The following is a 23781-nucleotide window of genomic DNA, read 5'->3' on the forward strand; positions in this document are numbered from 1 at the left end:
ACCTCGTTGTCCACATCGCAGGCGATGAGCGTCACCATCTCCAGTTTCATGTTTATGGATGGCATTCCCCTTACGCAGCCCGAGAAAAAGATAGATAGAAATGATAAAAAGAAACAAAGGAACTAGCTGTTTTTATTGCTGTTTATCTCGCGCGCTGTATCTCTCTCCCGTTATTGCCGGTATGAGGCTGCTGTGCACGTGTTCCGGGGCTCCGGTGTGCGGTAGCTGCGCTTCAGGCTGAATTAAACTCTCTCCGCCCGCCTCGCGCTCTCTGGAGCCTCTGTCCTCAACGCAGGGAGGCGTGGCCCAGCAAAGTGCTGCCGTCAACGCGAGAAGGCGGGGTTCTGTATAGCCGTTCGCCAATCAGCGTGCCCTGCAGGAGCACTGACGTTAGGAAAACAGCGTTAGGTCACGCCCACTCCCTATTCATCCCCGTTGTGTCGAAAGACTGCTGCAGTATGTCATAGAGGCGGTAGGGGGCGCCCGAGAGAAAAACACTTGAATGAATTAGAAAGCCACTAAGAGGGTAAAACCGTTAATCAATCATTTCTGGCCAGGAAAACAGAAAGCTGGATGTAATATGTCAGAGCATGAATTTTAAAAACTTTGTTTTTCTGAAGTCGGTTTTGCTCAGCATTTTCTGATTGGCCTACTGGTGGCTTATTTTTAACAAAATCTTTTTATATATTAGGCCTAGTCATTCATGTGTTCCCTTGCAATAGTTGGCAATATTTGCCTTAATTTATTTTCAAAAATGAAAGTCTGTGCACAGAAAAAAATCTGTTTTAACTAGTTGCACACAGGACAAGGGTGGGCCAGCAGTGGCGTACAATCAGCGGAGTGCCACCTTATCAATTCAGCAGGCCAATATATGCTTACTGTCTGGGACAGCTGAGTGCTGATTGGTCGAGCTCACTGAAGGAGGCTTTAAGTCATGAGCAGTAACAACATCTGTTCTCTCAGCTTCAAAATTACCCCCATATTTCCCCTAAATATGCAAGTGTGTTTTTAGCAGCCGACTGCAGGAAGCTAGCCAGGTAACGTCAATCTGAACATTACACTAATGTCAACGTAAGCACATTACATAACTCTATGCTTCACTTCTTTGGAGTCCCATTTTAAAACTTTTGTTAACATGCTTCCACTCACTTCATCTCACCACTTGGATGTGTGTAACACTCACGTCATAAGAGTGGCCACTTGTGGCAGGAGGAGAAGGACCGTGAGGAGCAGACCAGTCAAACAGAATGCATTCACCCTTGGCTAGGTTGGCCTCATTGAGCTAAACGGCCCACCAAAAGATTTTTTTTTTTAAAAGTCTGAAAATAATGTACACAATTTGTGACTAATAGCTTAAAGTCTTGTTTTGGAACCATTATGTATTGCTTTTATCTTTGTTATCGTTGGCCGTGTAGCTTTAGCATGCTAACTGGCAAGCTAGCAGAGTTAGTCATGTATATCAGAAGGAGCAGTTTTCTACCTAAAGCCCAGCAAATTTATTATTCACATAAACAGCATTAATCTGGGGTTTGGAAATGAAAACGCAAGAGTATGCAACGATGTCTGGTCAGGTTCTGCTGCCCGGTGTTCCTAGTGTCCCTCGTTCCTCTGAGGCCTCCTCTAACAAACTTCACTTAAGCGAATCAAGTACTGGAGCGACACTAAAGATGGCTTTGCTGTGAGGAAATGGTGAGGTAAAGCGGAGGAGGGCATTGAACCGGGCAGTGGGTTAGGGATGTAAACCCCTCACCACAGTCTAAAATTTCTTTTTTTAAATAAAAAATGTTCAACATAGAAATGCATTTGGCATTGGCATATTATTTTAAGCCACCAAAAGGCACTTAATAATATAACCACAGTGGAAATATATGTTCTTGTGTTAACAAAAGGAGAGAATTTCTTTAATAAATAACAATTTTGTGCAAAAGTTTCAATATTTTTATCACAGTACTGGTTAACAGCGTCTCGCCTCCTGTACTGGGATTTGCCGATAACTTAGGCCCAATCCCATTTCACTCTTCACCCCTACCACTTTGCCCTCAGCCCTCTGTTTTGCACTTTCACGTCTAGGATTAGGGTGTCCCAATTTTTGAGATACAGGGTAGGGCGAAGTGTTAGGGCTATATGGCTCTCCAAACGGAGGTTTTTCAGAGGCAGACTCCAAATGGAGTGTTATGGGAAAAAAGCAAAAGCCAGCAAGATGGCTGCGCGAGTGACCAAAGAAACCCATAAATGTACGAATTTTCAAAGAAAAATGTATTATCTCAGTTAAAAGTTACAATAGCCACCGTATTATCTTATTTTAATGTCGTCTTTTGTATTATGGTCGTTTTCTTCATAACAAGCAGAAAAAAAAAAAAAAAATCACAAAGTATGCTAATGTTTCGGTAGCTGGCTAGCTAGCAAATTTTCCTGTTCCACCTTAAATAGTCTAGCAGGATTGATGCCTAGGCACCAGCATGTAAAACGGGAAAATTTGAACATGAATAGCTTCATTCACCAATGAATTAGAGGTGGGCGATAATAAATAATTGTGCTATACTCTCTCTTTGAAAGGGTCGCCTACAGAGAACCACTGTTCTCTATAATAGCCTGTTAATGAAGCTGTGTTTTGTTTTATTTTTTTTTATTTGAGTGTTGTCCCAACCACTACCCTTTGTAATTCCATTCCAAAGGGTTAGGGTGACACTCGAAAACAAGGGGTAGGGGTAAAAAGAAGAAATGGGATTGGGCCTTAATATCCTGTCTCCAGCACTAGGACTGGCTAGCAGCTCATACTCTGAAGCAGCATTTATATAAGAAGAACATATAAGTGATGATGCCAAACCATTCAGGCTGTTGAATGGCTCAATAGGAGTCAAAGGAGATAAGTGCTACATCTCTTAATTAAATATGAACATTAAAAGTAAAAACAGTGGGTTTTTTAACTTCTTTACATTGACCAGCATCTGTCTGCACTAGAATTGGTCCATAATGACCCATCCCCTGTGCTGTGATTGATTACTGATACCATAGCATCCTGCCTCCTGCACTCGGATTGGCTAGTAGTTTATTGAAGAACGCTAGTCAGGAGCAAAGAGCCTGTTTTTGCTTGATAAACACATAGAACCAAGGACCATCCTACAGAACCTTCATCACAGTGTCATGCATCCACCAAGTCCCAGCATGGATCTGGACTCAATCTCCCAGACTCCTCTGGGAGATCACATGACTTCTGAACTTCCCTCTAATGCAGACACTCACACGGACTCAATCTCCCAAAACCCTCCAGGAGATCACCTGACTACTCACATGACTCCGCGGTCCTTTCAGCGCACTAGATCTCCAGAGTACTAATGTTTGTCACCTGTGTCATTAGTCATATGACTTACTTAGTTTAGTATATAAAGCCGGGCTTTAGCAGTAGATAGTTGTGAGGTATTGTATCTGTTTTGTGATCTACTGAACGGGCTATCCTTTGTCTCTCCCTTTTGGACTGTGCGCTGTCGGGACCAAAGAGCTCCCTGTCCTCCGCTCCGAAGTTCCCGACGATGTGAAAAAACGTTACTAATTAAAGTCAAATCAAAGTTTTACTTTTAATTTAATCTGTTTTCTAATTTGAAAAGAGTAGCAAAGTAAAAGAATTGGAAAAACGTTCTTGCAAAAAAAATCTAAGTCAGATGAAAAAACAGCACCAAACTTCAGCCGCAGGTTTGGTTCGAAGGGAAGAAAAGGCCCTCTTTATTAGTTCCAATGTGACAAGACGGCACCCCGAAAGCCAAAATGTATAGACACCTCAAAAACCATACATTTTATACCACTTATGAGCGAAGCCATTAGCCCTCCCTGGGGTGATAAGGGTGAGATCATCGCTCCACCTATTCCTGATACATGCTGAAATCACCAATCAATAGAATTGGTTTTCTAGCTTTCTTAGGAACCCTTGTTTCCTATGTTTTATATAATTCCCTTATCCTGGCACATGAGGTCATCTTAACCAAGTGTTGGGTGCTCTCCTCATTAGTTTTGATTGATGGGCTAGTTTCTACCGGTTCTTATCTATTTTGCTCACTAATGGCAGGCTTGTTTTCGCTGAATGGGCAACACTTCTCAAGGCTCCTAGGCCAGGTGCACTCACTGTCAAAGATCTCTTTCATAGCCTGTACTGTCTGTTCATGGAGCGGAAAATCTATATTTGGAAGTTTTGGGCCTGCTGTTCCGGTCCCTGTCTGCCTGCCTCAATTAAATGCTTATAGGCCTGTCTGTCCCTGTTTTATGCTCATAACTCCGTCGTTAATCATTTCTAAAGCAAAATTTTTATTACAAATCTTTTATTATAAGATGATTTAATGGCAAATTTCTTCAAAAATCCCACAATGCTTTGAGTTATGTACATCTGGTAGTATTTGCTATGCCTCTTGGATTTGACCCCTGCCTGTTTTGTGACGACGATTCTGGACTTTGAATCCTTCAGTAAAGCCTCATTTGTGTTTTACATCCGCGAGCGTCTGAATCTGGTTGGCACGTTACACACAGATTCATCCTGCTGGCTTTTTCATTTAAGTGTGGTGACAAACCAATTTGGCTCTTTTATTTTTACTAAAATCCAAAAGTCACTGTTATTCTTCATTAGAACCTTTACAGCACAATGTTCAGAATCCATTCAGATACAGCAAGACTGACCTGAAGCACATCCTGCGAACGTTTCACTACAGTCTCAATGTGATATTGCCTAATAACCATAAAAATGTGTTGATCATCTTAAGTGTAGTGTTTAATTTGGAATCCTCCTGAGGAGCACGTCTTACATAACCTGTTATAATTCCCCACGGAGTCGTCTGGTTTCATAACTAAGACAATAAGCCTTGTCGCTGTCAACCACCAGCAGGCGGACAACTATGCTGGCGCTCTAAATGATGTCATACCCTAACAGCACTAGACTACTGAGATAAAGCTGTCATTGGGATCTAACTGAGGCTTTTTTCTTTCAAACCTGAAGTTTAAAGCCTTCTACAGAAGTATAGATCTATAACCCCATTTCTAAAAACGTTGGGATGCTGTGCAGAATGGAAATAAATAGAAAATGCAATGATATGCAAATCATGTAAACCATGTTTTCAAAGAAAAATACTACAAAGACTACAAAGACCCTGACTTAGAAGCGGCTTGGAAAATGGATGGATGGATGGACTACAAAGACAACACCTCAACACACAGTTTTTTGAAAAATATTTGCCCATCTTGAATTTGATGCCAACAACATGTTCCATAAAAGTTGGGATGGGGGCATGTTTACTGCTGTGTTTCATCACCTCTTCTTTAAACAGCACTCTTTAAGCTCTTGAAAAACTCATGAGACCAAAAGCTATAGTGCTGAAAGTGGCATGTTTTCCCATCCTTGTCTGATATAGGATTTTCCATGTCATGTCCACTAATGTCACCCTATACCATCATGAATTGGCTTTTGAACTGTGCACAGATAACAAGCTGAGTGGTCTTTAGCCCAGAGGACAGTGTCCACGATTTCTGAAAAGAATTTCAAATGTTGATTCATCAGCCTACAGGATGGTTTGCCACTTCCCCATTTTAAAAACAACAACAAAAAAAGAAAGAATAAGTGCTTTGAAAATGGTTTTGATGCTGATTTTTATTTTTTATTCATTGGATGATCAAGGCTTCTTCCAGTCTACCTTTAGAAACATCCCAGCATGCTTCAGTCACAGAGACTAACGTTGCTCATAATACTTTGTACCCAGATAGTCTAGAATTACTCAAGCTAGCGTACAGTTTGAAAGCTAGAGCAGAGTGTTGTGTATAACGTCAGCCTGTATGCAGCTACATGTAACTAGCTAGTCTAGTCCCTCAACCACCAGGTTGTTACAGTGAAGTTATAGGCTTCTTCTTCTTCTTTTTTCGGCTGCTCCCTTTAGGGGTCGCCACAGCGGATCATCTGCCTCCATCTTGCCCTATCCATTGCCTCCTCTACTTTTACACCAACCATCTCCATGTCCACCTTCACTACATCCATAAACCTTCTCTGAGGTCTACCTCTTCTCCTTCTACCCGGCAGCTCCATCTCCAACATTCTTTGCCCAATATATCCATTATTCCTCCTCAACACATGTCCAAACCATCTCAACCTGGCCTCTCTGACTTTATCTCCAAACTGCCCCACCTTCACTTTCCCTCTGATCTGCTCATTTCTAATCTTGTCCATCCTTGTCACTCCCAACGAAAATCTCAGCATCTTCATCTCCGCCACCTCCAGCTCAGCCTCCTGTCTTTTAGACAGAGCCACAGTCTCCAAACCATACATCATAGCAGGACGCACTGCTGTCTTGTAAACCTTCCCTTTCACTCTTGCTGCTGTCCTTCTGTCACACATCAGCCCTGACATCCATCTCCACCCACTTCATCCTGCCTGCACCCTCTTCCTCACCTCTTTTTTGCACTGTCCATTGCTCTGGATGGTTGACCCAGGATATTTGAAGTCATCCACCTTTTACGACCTCTACTCCTTGCATCTTCACCTTTCCACCTGCCTCCCTCTCATTCACACACATGTATTCCGTCTTGTCTCTACTGACCTTCATTCCTCTCCTCTCCAGTGCAAACCTCCACCTCTCCAGATTCTCTTCCACCTGCTCTCTACTCTCACCACAGATTACAATGTCATCTGCAAACATCATGGTCCATGGAGCCTCCTGCCTGACCTCATCTGTCAACCTGTCCATCACCATTGCAAACAAGAAGGGGCTCAAAGCTCATCCCTGATTGAGCCCTACCTTCACCTTGAAACCATTTGTCACTCCAACTGCACACCTCACCACTGTCTCACTATCCTCATACATGTCCTGCACCACCCTAACATACTTTTCAGCTACACCTGACTTCCTCATACAGTACCACAGTTCCTGTCTTGGCACCCTATCATATGCCTTCTCTAGATCCACAAAGACACAATGTAGCTCCTTCTGACCTTCTCTGTACTTCTCTACAAACACTCTCAATGCAAAAATTGCATCTGTGGTACTCTTTCTGGGCATGAAACCAAACTGTTGCTCACGGATCTGAACCTCTCGCCTTAGCCTTGCTTCAACAACTCTTTCCCATACCTTCATGGTGTGGCTCATCAACTTTATACATCTGTAGTTACTGCAGCTCTGCACATCACCCTTGTTCTTAAAAATGGGGACCAGTACACTACTTCTCCACTCATCAGGCATCCTCTCACTCTCCAGGATTTTGTTAAACAACCTGGTTAAAAAGTCCACTGCCTTATCTCCTAAACATCTGCATACCTCCACAGGTATGTCATCTGGACCAACTGCCTTTCCATTCTTCATCCTTTTTAAAGTTGCCCTCACTTCCACCTTACTAATTCTCTGCACTTCCTGATCCACTATCTCTCCCCCGTTGTCCTCCTCTCTCTCTCATTTTCCTCATTCATTAGTTCTTCAAAGTACTCCTTCCATCTACTCAACACTCTCTGTTCACTCACTAGTACATTTCCCTCTCTATCCTTTATCAGCCTACCCTGCTGTACATCCTTTCCAGCTCTATCTCTCTGTTTAGCCAAACGATACAAGTCCTTTACTCCTTCTTTACTGTCCAGCCTCTCATACAGCTCATCATAGGCCTGAGCCTTTGCCTTTGCCACCATTCTTTTCGCTATGCGACTAGCCTCACAGTACTCCTGCCTACTTCCTTCATCTCTCTGGTTATCACACTTTTTCTTAGCTGCCTTCTTCTTCTGAATACTCTCCTGGACTTCCTCATTCCACCACCAACTTTCCTTGTCTTCTTTCCTCTGACCAGACGAAACACCCAACACGTTCTTGCCAGTTACTCTCACCACCTTAGCTGTATTTTCCCAGTCCTCAGGTAGCTCCTCACTGCCCCCAAGGGCCTGTTGCAATTTTTCCCTGAACTGCCTGCAACCATCCTCCTCCTTACAATCTCCAATCTCCTTTAGGTGGCATCTCCTGCTGAGGATATAATCCACCTGTGTGCACCTCCCTCCACTCTTGTATGTCACCCTGTGTTCTTCCCTCTTCTGAAAATACGTGTTCACCACAGCCATTTCCATTCTCTTTGCAAAATCTACAACCATCTGACCTTCCGCATTTCTGTCTTTCACACCATACATACCCAGCACCTCTTCATCCCATCTGTTCCCTTCACCGACATGTCCATTGAAGTCTGCACCAATCACCAATCTCTCCTCTCTAGGGACACCATCTACCACTTCATCCATCTTACTCCAAAATTCCTCTTTCTCCTCTAACTGACAACCAACCTGTGGTGCATACTGACCACATTCAAAATTACACCATCAACCTCCAACTTCAGGCTCATGATCCTGTCTGACACTCTCTTTACATCCAGAACACTTTTCACAAGCTGTTCCTTTAGGATTATCCCTACTCCATTTCTCTTCCTCTCTACACCATGATAGAACAGTTTGAATCCACCTCCAATGTTCCTGGCCTTGCTTCCTTTCCATCTGGTCTCCTGAATACACAGAATATCTACCTTCCTTCTCTCCATAATGTCTGCAAGCTCTCTGCCTTTACCAGTCACTGTCCCTCTGTTTAGAGTCCCTACTCTAACCTCCACACTCCTGCCTTTCCTTCTCTCTCACTGCCTTCTAACCCGCCTTCCTCCTCTCCTCTTTGATGGTCTTCGACCTACAGTAGACCAATTTCCACCGGCACCCTGCTGGTCAACAGCACCGGAGGCGGTTGTTGTTAACCCGGCCCTCGACCGATCCGGTATGGCAATCATATTTGTGGTCTGCATGATAGTTTTGGCACAAGTTTTACACCGGATGCCCTTCCTGACGCAACCCTCACCATTTATCCGGGCTTGGGACCGGCACCAGAAGTACACAAAGTACACCCCTAATGGCTGGTTTAAATATTATAGGCTAAAAATGACAAATATAAATCATTAATCTTGGATCAGCCCCGTCAGGCAATTTGATGGGCCCTCATCTTTATTTTGATGCACGTTTCAATCAGGTAGGTTAACATTACATGTGAAACATGCATATTTCATTCCTGTGCAACTCCATGTCCATTTTAAATACTGAGCAAAAGTCTAAGAACACCCAAGAAAACTTCATCTGAGCAGTAAGAGTGATTTTGCTTGTAAAATCTCTAAGATTTCATTCAACTTCATATTCATGATTTATTTATTATCTTTATTCTGAGGCTAGATGTAGCCAGTGCATCCCTATCTACCAGACCCCTGCAGTGAATAAAGATTACAGGCTAAAAAAAGTGATGTCATTAATCTTGGATCTGCGTTGACAGGTAAATTGATGGGCCTCGTCTTTGTTGTGATATACATGCTTCTGTCAGGTGAGCTTAAGCTACACATAAAGAATGTTTGCATATTTTTGTAATTCTGCAATTCTGAAGCGCTTTAAATACTTCAAATATGAATAAGCAAGACTGATGTGGTCACTGTCCACAGAAAATCAATGGTATTCATTTTAATTACACCTGAAATGTTCATTTTATTTGCAATAAAAATAAATAAATACATTAGTAAAATGAAAAAAAAAAAAAAGGATTTAAAAAACAATTTTGATCACACTTTATTTGGATGGGCCCCTGTAGATGATCTACAGACACTTAAATCATTAACACACTTTCTGGTGATGCTCAACTGATTACCAACAACATTATCATTAGGGTTAGGTTTAGGAGTAGGTGTAGGTTTTGGCTTGAAGTTAGAGTAAGGTTTAGGGTTAGGGATAGATTTAATAGAACCTTCCACACTTGCTCACTTGCATTTAATAGATCTTTAGCTGAATGTTACTTAAAAATATATTGAGCATCTGCAAAGCATCTACAGTGGACCATCCAAATCAAGTGTTACCAAAATTTTACTCATAAGAAATGCCTTCAGGACGCAGCACAGCATTAACTGTCAGTTAAAATAAATGTTTTTTTGTGGAAAAGGTGTTCATTATTATTATTATTATTATTATTGTTTGTGTTTGTAACCAGGGTTGATGATAAGTGTGCTGAAGCAAAAGTAGAGCAGTAAAAAAGGTCAAAGCTTCCAGGCTTTTAGTACAGTCATGTTCCACAGAAAACAAACTCATGCACATTTCTGGCTGAGGGGCTTAAGGGTGGGTAGTAGCGACAAAAGATCTGCATAAATGTTATAATTTGATGCATAAAACATATACACAATATATATATATATATATACACACACACACACACACACACACACACACACACACACACATATATATGCAGATTTTTATATATATATATATATATATATATATATATATATATATATATATATATATATACACACATATACACAGGATGAGTCAAAAGTCACAGGACACTGTTTATTTTTTATGCTGTCACAAGCCTCCACGATGTGGTGCTGAAGGTGGTGTTTGTTGCGGATCTTCTCAGCATACACAATTTGTTTGAGATGACAATAAAATAAAATAATAAAATACAAAATAAAATAAAATAAAACAAAATAAAACCTGTCCTGTGACTTTTGACTCACCCTGTATACATACATATATATATAAAACCCCATCTCCAAAAAAGTTGAGATGCTGTGCAAAATGTAAATAAAATCAAAATGCAATGATGTGCAAATCATTTAAACTGTACATTTAATTGAAAATATAACAAAGACAACATATGAAATGTTGAAATTCTGAATTTTTTTTCTTTTTCCAAAAATATTTGTCCATTTTTAATTTGAAACCAACAACACATTCCAAAAAAGTTCGCATGGGCAACAAAAGGCTGGTAAAGTTGTGTAAAAAAAACAAACAAACAAACAAAAAAAAACAAACAACACCTGGTGGTTGATTGATAACTGGTCAGTAACATGATTGCGCATAAAAAAAAGCATCTCAGTTCACCACTCTGTGAAAGACTGCATGAGCAAATAATGCAAACATTCAAGAATAACATTTCACAACATAAAACATCAAAGAACTGTTGCTTTTCATCATCTATGGTGCTAAAATAACATTAAAAGATTCAGAGAATCTGGAGAAATCTCTGTATGCAAGGGACAAGACCAAAAACCAGTACTTTCTGGCCGTGATCTTTGGGCTTTCAATGCATTAAAAATAGACATGATGCTTTAGTGGAAATCACTGCATGGGCTCAGAAACACTCTGAAAACCACCGTCTGTGACTCCAATTCATTGCTGCATCCACTAATGTAAGTTAAAACTCAAAAAACACAAAGATGGAACCACATATAAACAGGATCCAGAAATGCTGCCACCTTCTCATTTAAAATGGACTGAGGGGAAGTGGAGAAGTGAAATTCTTTTGGGAAATTATGGATCACTCAGCTTGTTATCAGCATACAGTTCAAAAGCCAGTATTCATGATGGTACAGGGGAGCTTTAGTGCACATGACATGGGTGACAAGCATATTGTTGAAGGCACTATTAACACCATTAATAGTTCGGGCACTACATCGGCCTACCTGCAGTCCAGAACTACTAATAACATTTGGCATATTACCAAAAGAAAAATACAACAAATGAGCCCCCGAACTTAGGAGCAGCTGAAATCCTGTATCAAACAAGAACGAGAAACCAATCACTTTCATAACTACAGCAGTGTCTCCTTAGTTCCCAAATTCTTACAGAGTGATGTTAAAAGAAGAGAAACATTGTGGTAAACATGTCCCCCCATTTCAACTTTTTTGGAACATGTTGTTGGCATAAAATTCAAAATGGGCGTATATTTTTCAAACAACAATTGTTTGAAATTTCCTAGTTTCAACTTTTGGTATGTTGGCTTTGTATATATATATATATATATATATATATATATATATATATATATATATATATATACACACACACACACATATACACACACACATATATGTATGGACTTATGTCAGTGTGTGTGTGTGTATATGTGTGTGTGTGTGTGTGTGTTTGTGTACAGACTGCCTCTGCACTACCTCACCAGCCCCCGACTTTACTGCAGCTGCAGCAAAGTAGGCCAAGATATTTATAGAACAGAGAGAGAGAGAGAGAGAGAGAGAGAGAGAGAGAGAGAGAGAGAGAGAGATGATGGGAGCAAGGAAAAAAGATAAAAAGAGGAGAGAGTAAGTGAGAGAGAAAAAGGAGAGAGAGAGAGAGAGAGAGAGAGAGAGAGAGAGAGAGAGAGAGAGAGAGAGAGAGAGAGTCAGGGAGGGTTCAGGTGCAGAAGAATGCAGAGTGATGCAGCAAAAATTGAAAGAGAGAGAGAGAGAGAGAGAGAGAGAGAAAGAGAGAGAGAGAGAGAGAGAGAGAGAGACAGAGAGAGAGAGAGAATAAACATGGTGGACAGGCTTAATGGACAGAAAGAATAAACAGAGAGAGGAATGAACAGAGACGGAAGACGAAAAGAAAGCAGTTCGTATATCACACTAAACAAACAGGCTGCTGGAAGTAATGAAGCTCTGAGCTCTGAGTGAAGGAGAGACGAGAGAACAGTCGCTGTTGCCTTGGCGACTCAGAAACACTGCAGTATCTCCAGCTTCAATCAAATTACACACCAAACCACACAAAACAAATCAAATGTCCACTATTTACTCCAGATGTCTGAAGTTTGCTGCTTTAGCTTTCGCACTAGAGCTACGAGGCTAATGTAACTAACAAGTAATGGAAGCTTATAGGCCACCAGTTAGCATTGTGTAAAAATGAGTTCACAAGCTGTTATTCCACCTGCGTACAGAGCAAAAGACATGGCCGTATAAACAAAGACTACCGAACAAATGGGCAGAGCAGTTTATTCTCTGCTTAGCTTGATGCTAAAATAACATTAGAAATCCCATAAGGATGCTAGCTAGCAGAAGTTAGCCTTTCACTAGCAGTAGTTAGTGGATAAAAGATGGCTACTTATAAAGCAAAATAAACCATTTCACTGCACTCTTTAAAAAGATGGTTCTTCAAAGGTTCTTTAGTAAGGAAAATGGTTCTATATAGAACCATGAACACTTTATACAGAACCATGAAACCTTTGCATGATTCAAGGGTTCTTTGCATCATTAAAGCTTTAAAGAATGAGCTGTATATGGTTCTATATAAAACATTTTTTCAAAAGGGTTCTATATAGCACCCAAACATGCACTTCCACTGTTATGATGTCAGGACTGTGACAATAGAGGAACTCCAAAAAAGATTCTATTTAGAACAATCTTCTTTACCCCATTAAAAGAAGATCTTTTTAAAGAGTGCAACAGATGAACCCTTTTGGGAGCTATAAAGAACCCTTTTCAAAATGGTTCTGTGTAGCACCACCTACAGCACACTGTCCGTCAATCTGAAGAACCCATTAACGATGCAAAGAATCTTTTAATCATGCAAAAGGTTCGTGTGAGTGAACACATGGTTCTATACAGAACCATTTTCCTTACTAAAGAACCTTTGAAGGACCATCTTTCTAAAGAGTGCAGGCTTGTTCCTAAGAGACAACGATAAAAAAAAGAAAGACAGATTAAAAAAAAGACAGAGAGGGAGAAATGGAGACAGATAAGAAAGAGGAGGGCAAGAGAGAGAAGAGGGTCAGAGATCTTAATGAAACTACAGAAACAAGGCCAGATGGACTTCATCAAACATGGAGAGAGAGAGATAGAGATACAGAGAGAGAGAGAGATAGAGAAAGAGAGAGTCACAATGTAAACAAACTCCCATCTTCTCTCTCTCTCACTCTCCCTTTCTTTTCTTTCTATCTCTCTTCTGTCTTTTTCTTTCTCTCTTCTGTGTCTTTCTTTCTTTCCTCTGTCTCTTTTTTCTCTCTCTCTCTCCTTTGTTTCTGTCTTTCTCTCTCCTTCTCTGTCTCTCTCTCACACACACACAGTGAACATGAAAGAGGAAAGAGAGATTGAGGGAAAGAAAGGAGATCATATATGGAGAAACAGAGAGGGAGAGCGATGGAGAGTGAGAAAACAAAATGAAAAACAAAGGAGGGGCAAAAGGAGAGATTGAGGAGAGGAGTCAGTGAGAGGAGAGAGAGAGAGAGAAAAAGAGAGAGAGAGAGAGAGAAAAAGAGAGAAAGAAAGAAGTCCATGAGAGGCAAAAGGGGAACAGATAATGAGAAACAAAGAAAAGGAAGGAGAGAGGGAGCGAGAGAGAGAATGAAGGAGAGAGAGCGAGAGCGAGAGAGAGAGTGAGAGAGAGAGAGAGAGAGAGAGAGAGAGAGAGCGAGCTGTACTAAAAATAGCTCCTAAAGCTGAGATAAAATGCTAAAGCGTGAAGAGCAGATTTAAAGACAGTCTTATGCTGAATAAAGAGATCAAACATTAATTAAATGAAACACTGGAGTGTGTATTTCTGTCCATCAGGAGGGACAGTGTGTATATGTGTGTGTGTGTGTATGTGTGTGTGTGTGTGTGTGTGTGTGTGTGTGTGTGTTAATCTTTCGTTAGAGAACCAAAATAACTCTTGTCTGCAATGCAGCATGGGTCACAGGTACAGAAGCATTGTGGGTAACTTTTAGCCCTCGTGTGCTACATCTCTGCCCCCTCAGGACAATCGGACAAAAATAACACACACGCTCACCAGGGTGGCCGATATGGCTGTGGACAGTAGGTCAGAGACCTGTTTGTGTTGTCATGGATACCATGTGACCTGAAAGGTCAGTGGTTCTCCTCTTGAAGCTCTAAGAGTGCATCAGTTGAGCAAGAAGCTAAAAACCTGTACAGTCGAGCAGGATTCGAAGGCCTCTACGCTACAGGATCATGATCAGTAGCGATTTAATAGAGTGATTTCTTTTAAACCTTTTTTTTTAATGAAACAGTCAAACTCACTGTAGCATCTCTAGGGGAATTCCACCAATTTTTCAAAAATTTATTCAGAATTCAGTGTGGAATGTAATCAGAGAGATTCAGAGGAGTTTGGTGTGAAATGATTCAGATTTCTTTAGAGTGGTGGTGATGGGAACCAGGGGTTGCCATGACTACAACACGAATATAGGCATTTCATTTATTATCCAAAACCACCAGTGAACCCACACATGTCGTCTGAGCTTTTATATGGAATATTGATGATAAAATTGTGGAAAATCTGAAATAATACATTTTCTTTGGCGACTATTTTGCCTCACAGTGTCCTTCCTATTATGTGTCCCTCCACTATGAATGGAGCTTAAGGCCAAAATCATCTCAAACGTATCGTAAAACAATGTCTGAGTAATCAGGCAGTGAATTCATAACCATTTCACGTAATGACTTTCTGAGAGGGAGCTTTTAGAGGTGGACGTCTGGTTCCTATCACCACCACTGTGAACAATTCTGACTCCATAAGTTTCTCTAGAACAAAGCATTTTATCCCAAACCACTCTGAGCGGCTGAAAAATAGCAACACATAACACCATATAAGGAATTTGTGTATATTCATTCTCAGCAGTCGGTACCCTGCAGCTTCCTGGTTTGTATTTGTGCTTATGAGTGCTAAAGAGACTTTGAGCCAAACTTCACCGGCTCTCTAACTCTCTAATGTTTGACTCGAGGCAACTCACTCAGTCAGTTGTATCAGTCAAGGTGAGGTAGTCTCTGCCAAGCTCCATTAAAAATAGAGTCAATCTCAAATGGTGATGCTACAGCCATCCATGGCCAGGAGTCCAAGAGAGCACAATTGGCCTTGCTGGGTGGGTAGAGTGGCACCCCCTCTCCCCCCATCACTACGGTGATGTAACAGATCTGGTGGTTGGCACTTTCCTCCGAGCGCGTTCGGCTGTCCAATGATGTTGCGTAAGCTGCTGCTCGAAAAGATGCAGCAGCGCTTAACAGATCTCAGAAGAAGCCTCTGCTAGCCTTCGCCCCCCCTAGGGCTGGTGGTATCGTGTGATTGGGGGGGTCCTGTTACAGCTTAGCTGCTGAGCTGAGGCTGAATTTCATTTGGTTACGATCACAGAAACACTGTCAGTTACATTAGCTGTTTTAAACAAATGACATACTTGCTGCATTCAATCAAATCCTGTGCTTGTTCTTCAGCTTGTCCTAATGTAGCTAATCGCTAATTAGCTAGCTAGCTTATGTTACTACATATGTACTGTTTGGCACTTTAGGCTCACCTGTTGTCTGAAAGAAACAAGTCAGATGTTGCCCACCCTCTTTTTGCGTTCTCTCTCTCTCTCTCTGCTTCTTGGGTTTCAGGAATCCACTTTTTGGTTCAATTTTAACCAGGTCAGAACTGATCAGCTGCTAACTGCTCCCAGTACCAGCCAACAACATCCAAGTTTAACAAATGAAGGAAACAACAGGCAGACGTACAAGTAGAACTTGTAATGGAAAATGTTGTGTTATTAAATATACTATAACATTTCTATAATAACAGAGAGAAACAGAATTAAAAAAGCTAAATTAATTTATTTCCCAGGCTTCTGTGAGTGCCCCTCATTCAGACAGGGCCCTGGTTAGTCAGGTCCATCGATACTCTTGGTCCGACAACCATGCTCATCCTGAAACAGGAACGTGACATGGAGGATATTCCAGTTCTTTCATTAATTTTCCATCTTATTTACACCGGGGGTCGAGGTCAGGCATTTAAACTTTGGTTTAAACACATATTTTCCATGTTCCATGTAACTTTTGTTTTTTAACTTTGCATGTTGGGCTTTTAGAGTAAATCCTAAAGTAAACATTTGAATTAAAATCCTGTCTTGGCCTGATAGTGAGCACAGTACACAGTCCAGTTAGACTCCAAACTACTTCAGTAAGAATCAGTAAAAAGAAAGAAGCAAAAACACCACAGGAACAGCAACATTCCAGCTACTGTGTATGAAAAGCTAAAGTTACGTGCAAAGCAGCAAGGTTTAAAATTAATATCAAATGCAGGAATGTTCTGGGTCCAAACTAAATGCCTCGGTGACCCGTGAGGTCAGAAACAAGCACAGCAGTGAGCGTCTCCCTGCATCACAGATAAGGAAATGGACACTGTCCCTTTCACTGCTATAAAAAAATGCCTCTAATGCAGAGAACTAAAAGCACTTTTCACTGTTTCAGTCTCTTTGGGTCACTATTACGGCTCGCAGTAAAAGCGGAGGAAAGTTCGGAGAGTGTTTGTGGCCTGCTGCAGGGCGGAGAGATGGAGAGATGAAGGGATGGAGGAGTGGAGGGATGGAAGGATGGTGAATGTAGGTTACACTGTTCCTCTTCTCCTCTGCCTCCATTAGCCGGCAGAATGCATTTAAAATATGTGCGTTAGAGGTAAAGATGTCTTGCATGAACCTATACGCCCTGGGCAGTTTGTGTGTGTGTGTGTGTGTGTGTGTGTGTGTGTGTGTGTGTGTGTGTGTGTGTGTGTGTGTACACATTTTCAGGAAAATGACTTTGTAGGAAACCCAGTGAACAACAGGGATGGGCTACATAATCCTGACTTTGTAAAGTACATTTTACAAAAGCTTTAAAACTGAAAGAACAAAAACATTTTTTTGGCCTCTGAGATGAATATTAGAATTAGATTTACAAAATTCCTATTATGTAAATGTAAATAAGACATATTATTATCACATATAGACACATCAATGCAATATATTATTGCACATCAATACATAGATTGTTGCAGTCAGAACAAAATCTCTTTATCTCCATTTTGCCTATTTTTCTATCTTTTTACATAATTAAAAAATGCCAGCTGCCTTGTATAATGTATCACAATTTTATGACAAGCAGGCCAATAGAAATGGTCCAAAATAATGTAAAAAAAAACAGTTTAAGACAGTTTAAAAGTTCACATTACAAATTATTTCCTAAACTTACTTTTTTGGAGATATGAAGTTTTAATAGCAAAGTCTTAACAACATTATTAATACATGTAGACACTAATAAATAATAACATTATTAATATAGACACTTTCAAAATGCACATCACTGCTGTCGGTAGAAAACCTCATATCTCAATTTTTTCAGTTTTTGACATAAATTGAAAATGTCTGTTGCCCTTTACGTTGTATGTTGTCGCATTCTCTATTTTCCTTTTTTTTTGGCATAATTTAAAAACTACAGTTTTCATTTGCATTGTGTTTAAATTTCAGAACAGATATTTTGGGGCATATTATTATTACATATAAACACACACACACACACACACTTCTAAGCCGCTTCTCCTTCTGGGTGGCGGGGCGTACTGGAGCCTATCCCAGCTGTCATCAGACAGAAGGCAGGATGCACCCTAGACAGGTTGCCAGTCCATCACAGCGCAGACAGACAGACATCCCCATTCACTCACATACTCATACCTAGGGGCAATTTAGCATTTCCATAAATACATACAGATACTTCTGAATATGTATAAAACACATATGGGGCCTATTATCATTACCTGTAATGACTCCATGTCCTGTTATTGTATAAAACCAGACCTGTGTGTGTGTGCGCGCGCGCGTGTGTGTGTGTGTGTGTGTGTGTGTGTGTGTGTGTGTGTGTGTGTGTGTGTGTGTGTTTTTAGAACAGGCCTAATTTCACACCAACTCTCCAGCACACAGATGTCCCAAGAACAGAAAATGATGTCCGTTATTAAAGAACATAAGCAAGAGCAAAAGAAGTACTAGAACATTCTCCATTAGAGCCAAAATAAGACCATTAACCCGCAGCTGGTTTTGGGTAATAGCTACAATATCTGTGTTTAATAAGCCAGATACAGTGAAAGAGAAAGAGACAGTGGAACAGAGACCTGCAAATAGAAAGGCAAAGAACAAGAAAAGAGAGAAAGCAACCACAAGAGAAAAGCAAAATGAGAAAAATACAGAAAAAAGAGAGAAAAGAGAAATTCCCAGAAAAAGAGCGCGACATTAATAGACAATACAGAAAAAGTTCCTCGTCATTTTTACACGACCATTTTCCAGCCTCTCTTTATCCCTCAAATTAAACAGGCTGGTTTTGTTACTGTGTCTAAAAGACTGATATATGTAAATGAGCTCTGTTCTGATTGGATACCCTGTATTGTGTCAAAAAGCAGTCCAGGCTGAAACACTGCTTATCTCTTCAGTGTGAATGGGCGGAGCTCGAAAAAGTGGACATCGGCCGCACTCACCCGCTGTCTGTCCTCCTCGAACACAGCCTCATGGACGCTGCAGGCGAACAGTGCAGTGGGCAGGTCACTTAAATCCATCATCTCCTCCGACTCTTCATCATTCTCCCCAAACACCATCTCCTCTCCATCCTCCTCTTCCTCAGGGTCACTGCTGAGCGCCTCTGAGCCGTTACTGAGCCACTTCCCCCCTGCACGCATCATCATTATCCACCTGCCCCGCCCAGCAGGGGGCGCCACTGTCAATACAGCTCAGCTTTCTACACAGGAGGAAGGGGGAGAGTCCAGAGAGAAGAGGAGACGAGAGAAAATAAGACAGGAGAAGAGAAATGAAGAGAATAAAGAAAAGAGGAGAAAAGTAAAGACAGGAGGAAAGAAGAGGAACTTAAAGTGATAGTTTAAAGAGATCCTTACACTGGAAATACGAGGCTAATACCAAGTGGAAGCTTATACTCCACCAACGTGCTTGGTGCTGACTATATTCCACAACCCCCATTCCAAAAAAGTTGGGACACTGTGTAAAATGTAAATAAATATAAATAAAAACAAAATGCAATGATTTGCAAATCTCATAGACCCATATTTTATTCACAATAGAACATAGTACATATAACAGATGTTGAAAATGAAAAATTTACCATTCCATGAAAAATAATAACTCATTTAGAACTTGATGGCAGCAACACAATAACGAAAAAAAAACCCTAATAAAAAAAACTCCACCTGGAGGAGCAATTTGCAACTAACTCACGTGACTAGGTATAAAAAGAGCATTTTAAAGAGTCTCTCAGAAGCAAAGATGGGCAGAGGTTCACCGAACTGCGAAAAACTGCATCTAAAAATTGTAAATAGAAACAGGTTTTAAAATTGTGAAGACTTTGGATACCCCACCATACATAATACAGTACATAATATCATCAAAAGATTCAGAGAATCTGGAGAAATCCCTGCACACAAGGGACAAAGCCTAGGTTCAATAATGGATGCTCAGGAATGTCGGCCCCTAAGGGGGCACTGCATTAAAAACAGGATGATTCTGTACTGCATGGGCTCAGGAACACTTCCGTAAATCTGTCTGTGAACACAGTTCGCCGTGCAATCCACAAATGCAAGTGAAAGCTTTATAATGCAAAGAAGTTACCATATATAAACAGGATCCTGAAACGCCGCAAACGTCTCTGGGCCCAAGCTCATTTAAAATGTCCTGAGGCGAAGTGGAAAAGTGTCCTGTGGTCAGATGAATCAAAATATGACATTCTTTTTGGAACTAATGGACACTGCATCCTCCAGAGTAAAGACCTCCTAGCTTGTTATTAGCACACAGTTCAAAAGGCAGTATTCATGATGGTATGGGCGGAGCATAAGTGCACATGGCATGGGTGACGTGCACATCTGTCAAGGCACCATTAATGCTGAACGAAATATACAGCTTTTTGCCAACATATCCTGCCATGCAGACAGCGGTCTACCAAGGAGGGCCTTACATATTTCAGCAAGACAATGCTAAACCACATACTGCATCCATCACAACAGCATGGCTTCACAGAAGAAGAGTCCGGGTGCTGACCTGGCCTGCCTGCAGTCCAGACCTTTCACCAACAGAAAACCTTTGCCGCATCATGAAACGAAAAATCCATCAAAAGAAGACCCAGGACTGTTGAGATCTGAGAATCCTACAGGAAACAAGAATGGGACAGCATTGCTCTCCCAAAACTGCAGCAACTGGTCTCCTCACTACCCAGACGTTTACAGACAGCTGCTAAAAGAAGAGGGGATGCTACACAACAGTAGACATGGGCCTGTCCCAACTTTTCCGAGATGAGTTGCTGCCATCATTTTCTAAAAGAGTTCATGTTTTTCATGGAATGGTAAAATGTCTCACTTTCAACATCTGATATGTACTCTGTGATCTATTGTGAATAAATATTGAGATTTGCAAATCACTGCATTTTGTTTTTATTTACATTTATTTACATTTTACACAGCGTCCCAACTAGGGGTTGTATTTTACTACAAGTATTGTATTACAATACTGTCATTTAAAAAACAGAAACATTCACTGCAAAGCTAAACTCAGACCGAAGCTTGAATTTAGTCTGGATTTTAGTCCATTTTTATAGATCCAGAGCTATCGCTTTAAACTTTACTACAGCATATGGGCCTGGATTAAGAGGGTCCTCTATTTTATGGTGATGGCCACAGAGCTGATCGTAGATGAGTATGTCTACTGATATCTTTTATAATGAATTCCAGCTAAAGGCTAAAAAAGCGCTGGAACAGGTGCAGCAGGGCAGAGAAAATAACAGAAAAGGGTTCTGGAGGCCCCTTCTACTCTGCACAGGTTAGTCTTTTACCATCATCAGCTAATGATCAAGATCAAGTCCTTCTGGAGATGAATCAGGTTTATTAGAGCAGGAAACATGAACCTGTGCTGCGCAGGTGGACCACAGCACTCGAGCTGGACAGCAGTGGTCTAGTTCAGAGTTCAGAGCCTGAATGCTACCACCATCTAGTGGAGCTGTCACCCGAAAACATTTTCAGAGAAGTTTCTTCAACACGTTATACGCGCTAAACAATGAAAAGTCTAAATAGATATGTATGCATGTGTATAATATAGGACCTACCATAAGCCTTTCAGAATAATTTTAAAGCCCTCTGATAACTATATATGGTTTCAGGACAACTAGGATCTCTAACAACAAATATACATATAGATCAGTGGTGGACAGTAACTAAGTAAATGTAATTTATTACTGTACTTAAGTAGTTTTTTCATGTATCTGTACTTTACTTAAGTATTTACATTTTGGGCAACTTTTTACTTTCACTCCACTACATTTCAAAGTCAAATATCTGACTTTTTACTCCGCTACATTTTGAGAAATCAGTCGTTCCTTTTGGTTTTTGTGTGTATAAAAACGTAACATGTCAAAACAAAAGAAGTGCAAAGCAAGAACACCAATCAGGGCACAGCGGTCACTTTGTTCTGAGCTTGTTTTGACCTGTTGGTCATACCAACCCAGTGCAAGCAAACAGTTCAGTGCAGCAGTGTAAAAATTTGGGAGCACATACGTCACCTACATGATGACCTAACCTAACTTTGTGTAAATAGACCACAATATAGAAATATGTAAACATATGCAGTCGTGACTAGCAGGTTTATTTTTTTCTGAATTCATACACACACTTTCATTCTATAGTAAATTAGTTTCGCTTAGTTTATGTTTATGAACAGAGACCTACAGATCAATACAGTAAAGGAAAACTTATTTGTGATCCTGAGTTTAAATCAAGTTTTTATTCAACTTGTAACTAATTAACAAAGTAATCTTAAACTGAAACTTTGCTTGTGTGTAAAAAGTGATTTCAGAGCCACTCGGTTCTCCCTGATGGAAACTGTTTGCCTTCAGTGTTTTGTGCTTATGATCATTTTAATAGACGTCAGCGTCACTAATTAATGACGTTCTATTAAAAGACTGGTTTACCAAGAGAGACGCCAGAGGCCTTGAGGACTTTCACCTAAAATGAGTTCATGAAGTGAGTCTTGTTATAAAAATTATAACAGGACATCAGAGCCATAATTATTCTTTTAGTACTTTTACTTTCGATACTTAAGTACATTTGAAGGCAAATACTGTACTTTTACTCAAGTGGAGGTCAAGAGTTAGGGCTTGCACTTTTACTGGAGTAATATTTTACCTTGGGTGTCTCTACTTTAACTCAAGTACATGATTCGTGTACTTCGTCCACCTCTGATATAGATAAAGCCCATTTGAGAATAATGATATGGTCTTTCGGGATAACTAAAAGATCTTTCACAGTAGCTACAAGGCTCTTTAGGATTACTAAAAGAGCTTCCACGACAACTACAAGCACTTCAGGACAGCTAGAAGTCTTTTCAGGACAACCCTAGGCCTTTCAGGATAAGCCAACTGCCTTTCAGGAAAACTATAAAGCCCCTCTTCGACCTTTAAATCCTTTTAGGATAACTACAATGGCTTTCAGTCTGTCTTTTAGGACATCAAAATAAATGCTTTTGGAATAATCATAAAACTTTGCCCCACTGAACTATCTACAGCCTGTTTGCTGATGAACACCATTTCCCATGAGCCTTTTGGACAGGCCCAGCTTGTTAAATCCCTTTGGCCAAACACAGCTCAAAGCAGTTAGGGCCTGTTACATATAATATCAGTGTGAAAGAACAGAACAGCACACATTCTGTTCGTTGGAGAGAAAATAGTTATATTGATTAATTTTATGCTGCTTTAGATTAAACGTCTGAATGAAGCCAACATGTGCAAGCTCGCCATCTACTGGCCAACAGGCAATAACGTTACTTAACCAGCAGTGCGGACTTATTATAGAAAACAGTTTTCTTTTTCCATTTTCTTTGTCAGAAAATGAGCTGGCGTATGCATATATGCATAAACTAGTGATTAAATATGCGATGTTAGCTGTATTAAAAGTTATATTTATGTTTACACAGCGTAAATACTCAGAGAAGCATGCGGAGGAATTAATCTATAGAGGCTTCACTGCAGATTTCGCCTTATTAAATAAAAATGCTGGTGAATAAAAAGTCGTTTTAGCCACACTTTTTCTTTCTTTCTTTCTTTTTTACAGAAAGTTGCTTTGAAAAAACAGAGTCTGAAGTTGGCTTCTTCTTCGAATTTCCCGTTCCACCTTAAATGGTACAGCAGTTACATTCTGGCACCCGAGCCTGCTGAATGTAACTGCCGCACCATTTAAGGTGGAACGGAAAA

General features: G+C 40.6%; 1 protein-coding gene across 2 annotated transcripts in view; it reads right to left on the reverse strand.

Annotated features, from left to right (window-relative positions):
- Nucleotides 1–23781, reverse strand: part of rcan3 (regulator of calcineurin 3) — a 59195-nt gene that overhangs the window by 35222 nt on the left and 192 nt on the right. The window contains exon 2 of one of the 2 annotated variants that reach the window (XM_017716746.2): nt 19022–19278. In XM_017716746.2, the coding sequence (XP_017572235.1) occupies nt 19022–19225 (204 nt within the window). In that variant the 5' untranslated portion in view covers nt 19226–19278. Of the gene's footprint in view, nt 287–19021; nt 19279–23781 lie in introns of those variants that run through there. The other variant, XM_017716747.2, reaches the window with a different exon arrangement.

This window comes from Pygocentrus nattereri, chromosome 10 (genome assembly GCF_015220715.1).
Source record: "Pygocentrus nattereri isolate fPygNat1 chromosome 10, fPygNat1.pri, whole genome shotgun sequence".
NCBI classification, from domain to species: domain Eukaryota; kingdom Metazoa; phylum Chordata; class Actinopteri; order Characiformes; family Serrasalmidae; genus Pygocentrus; species Pygocentrus nattereri.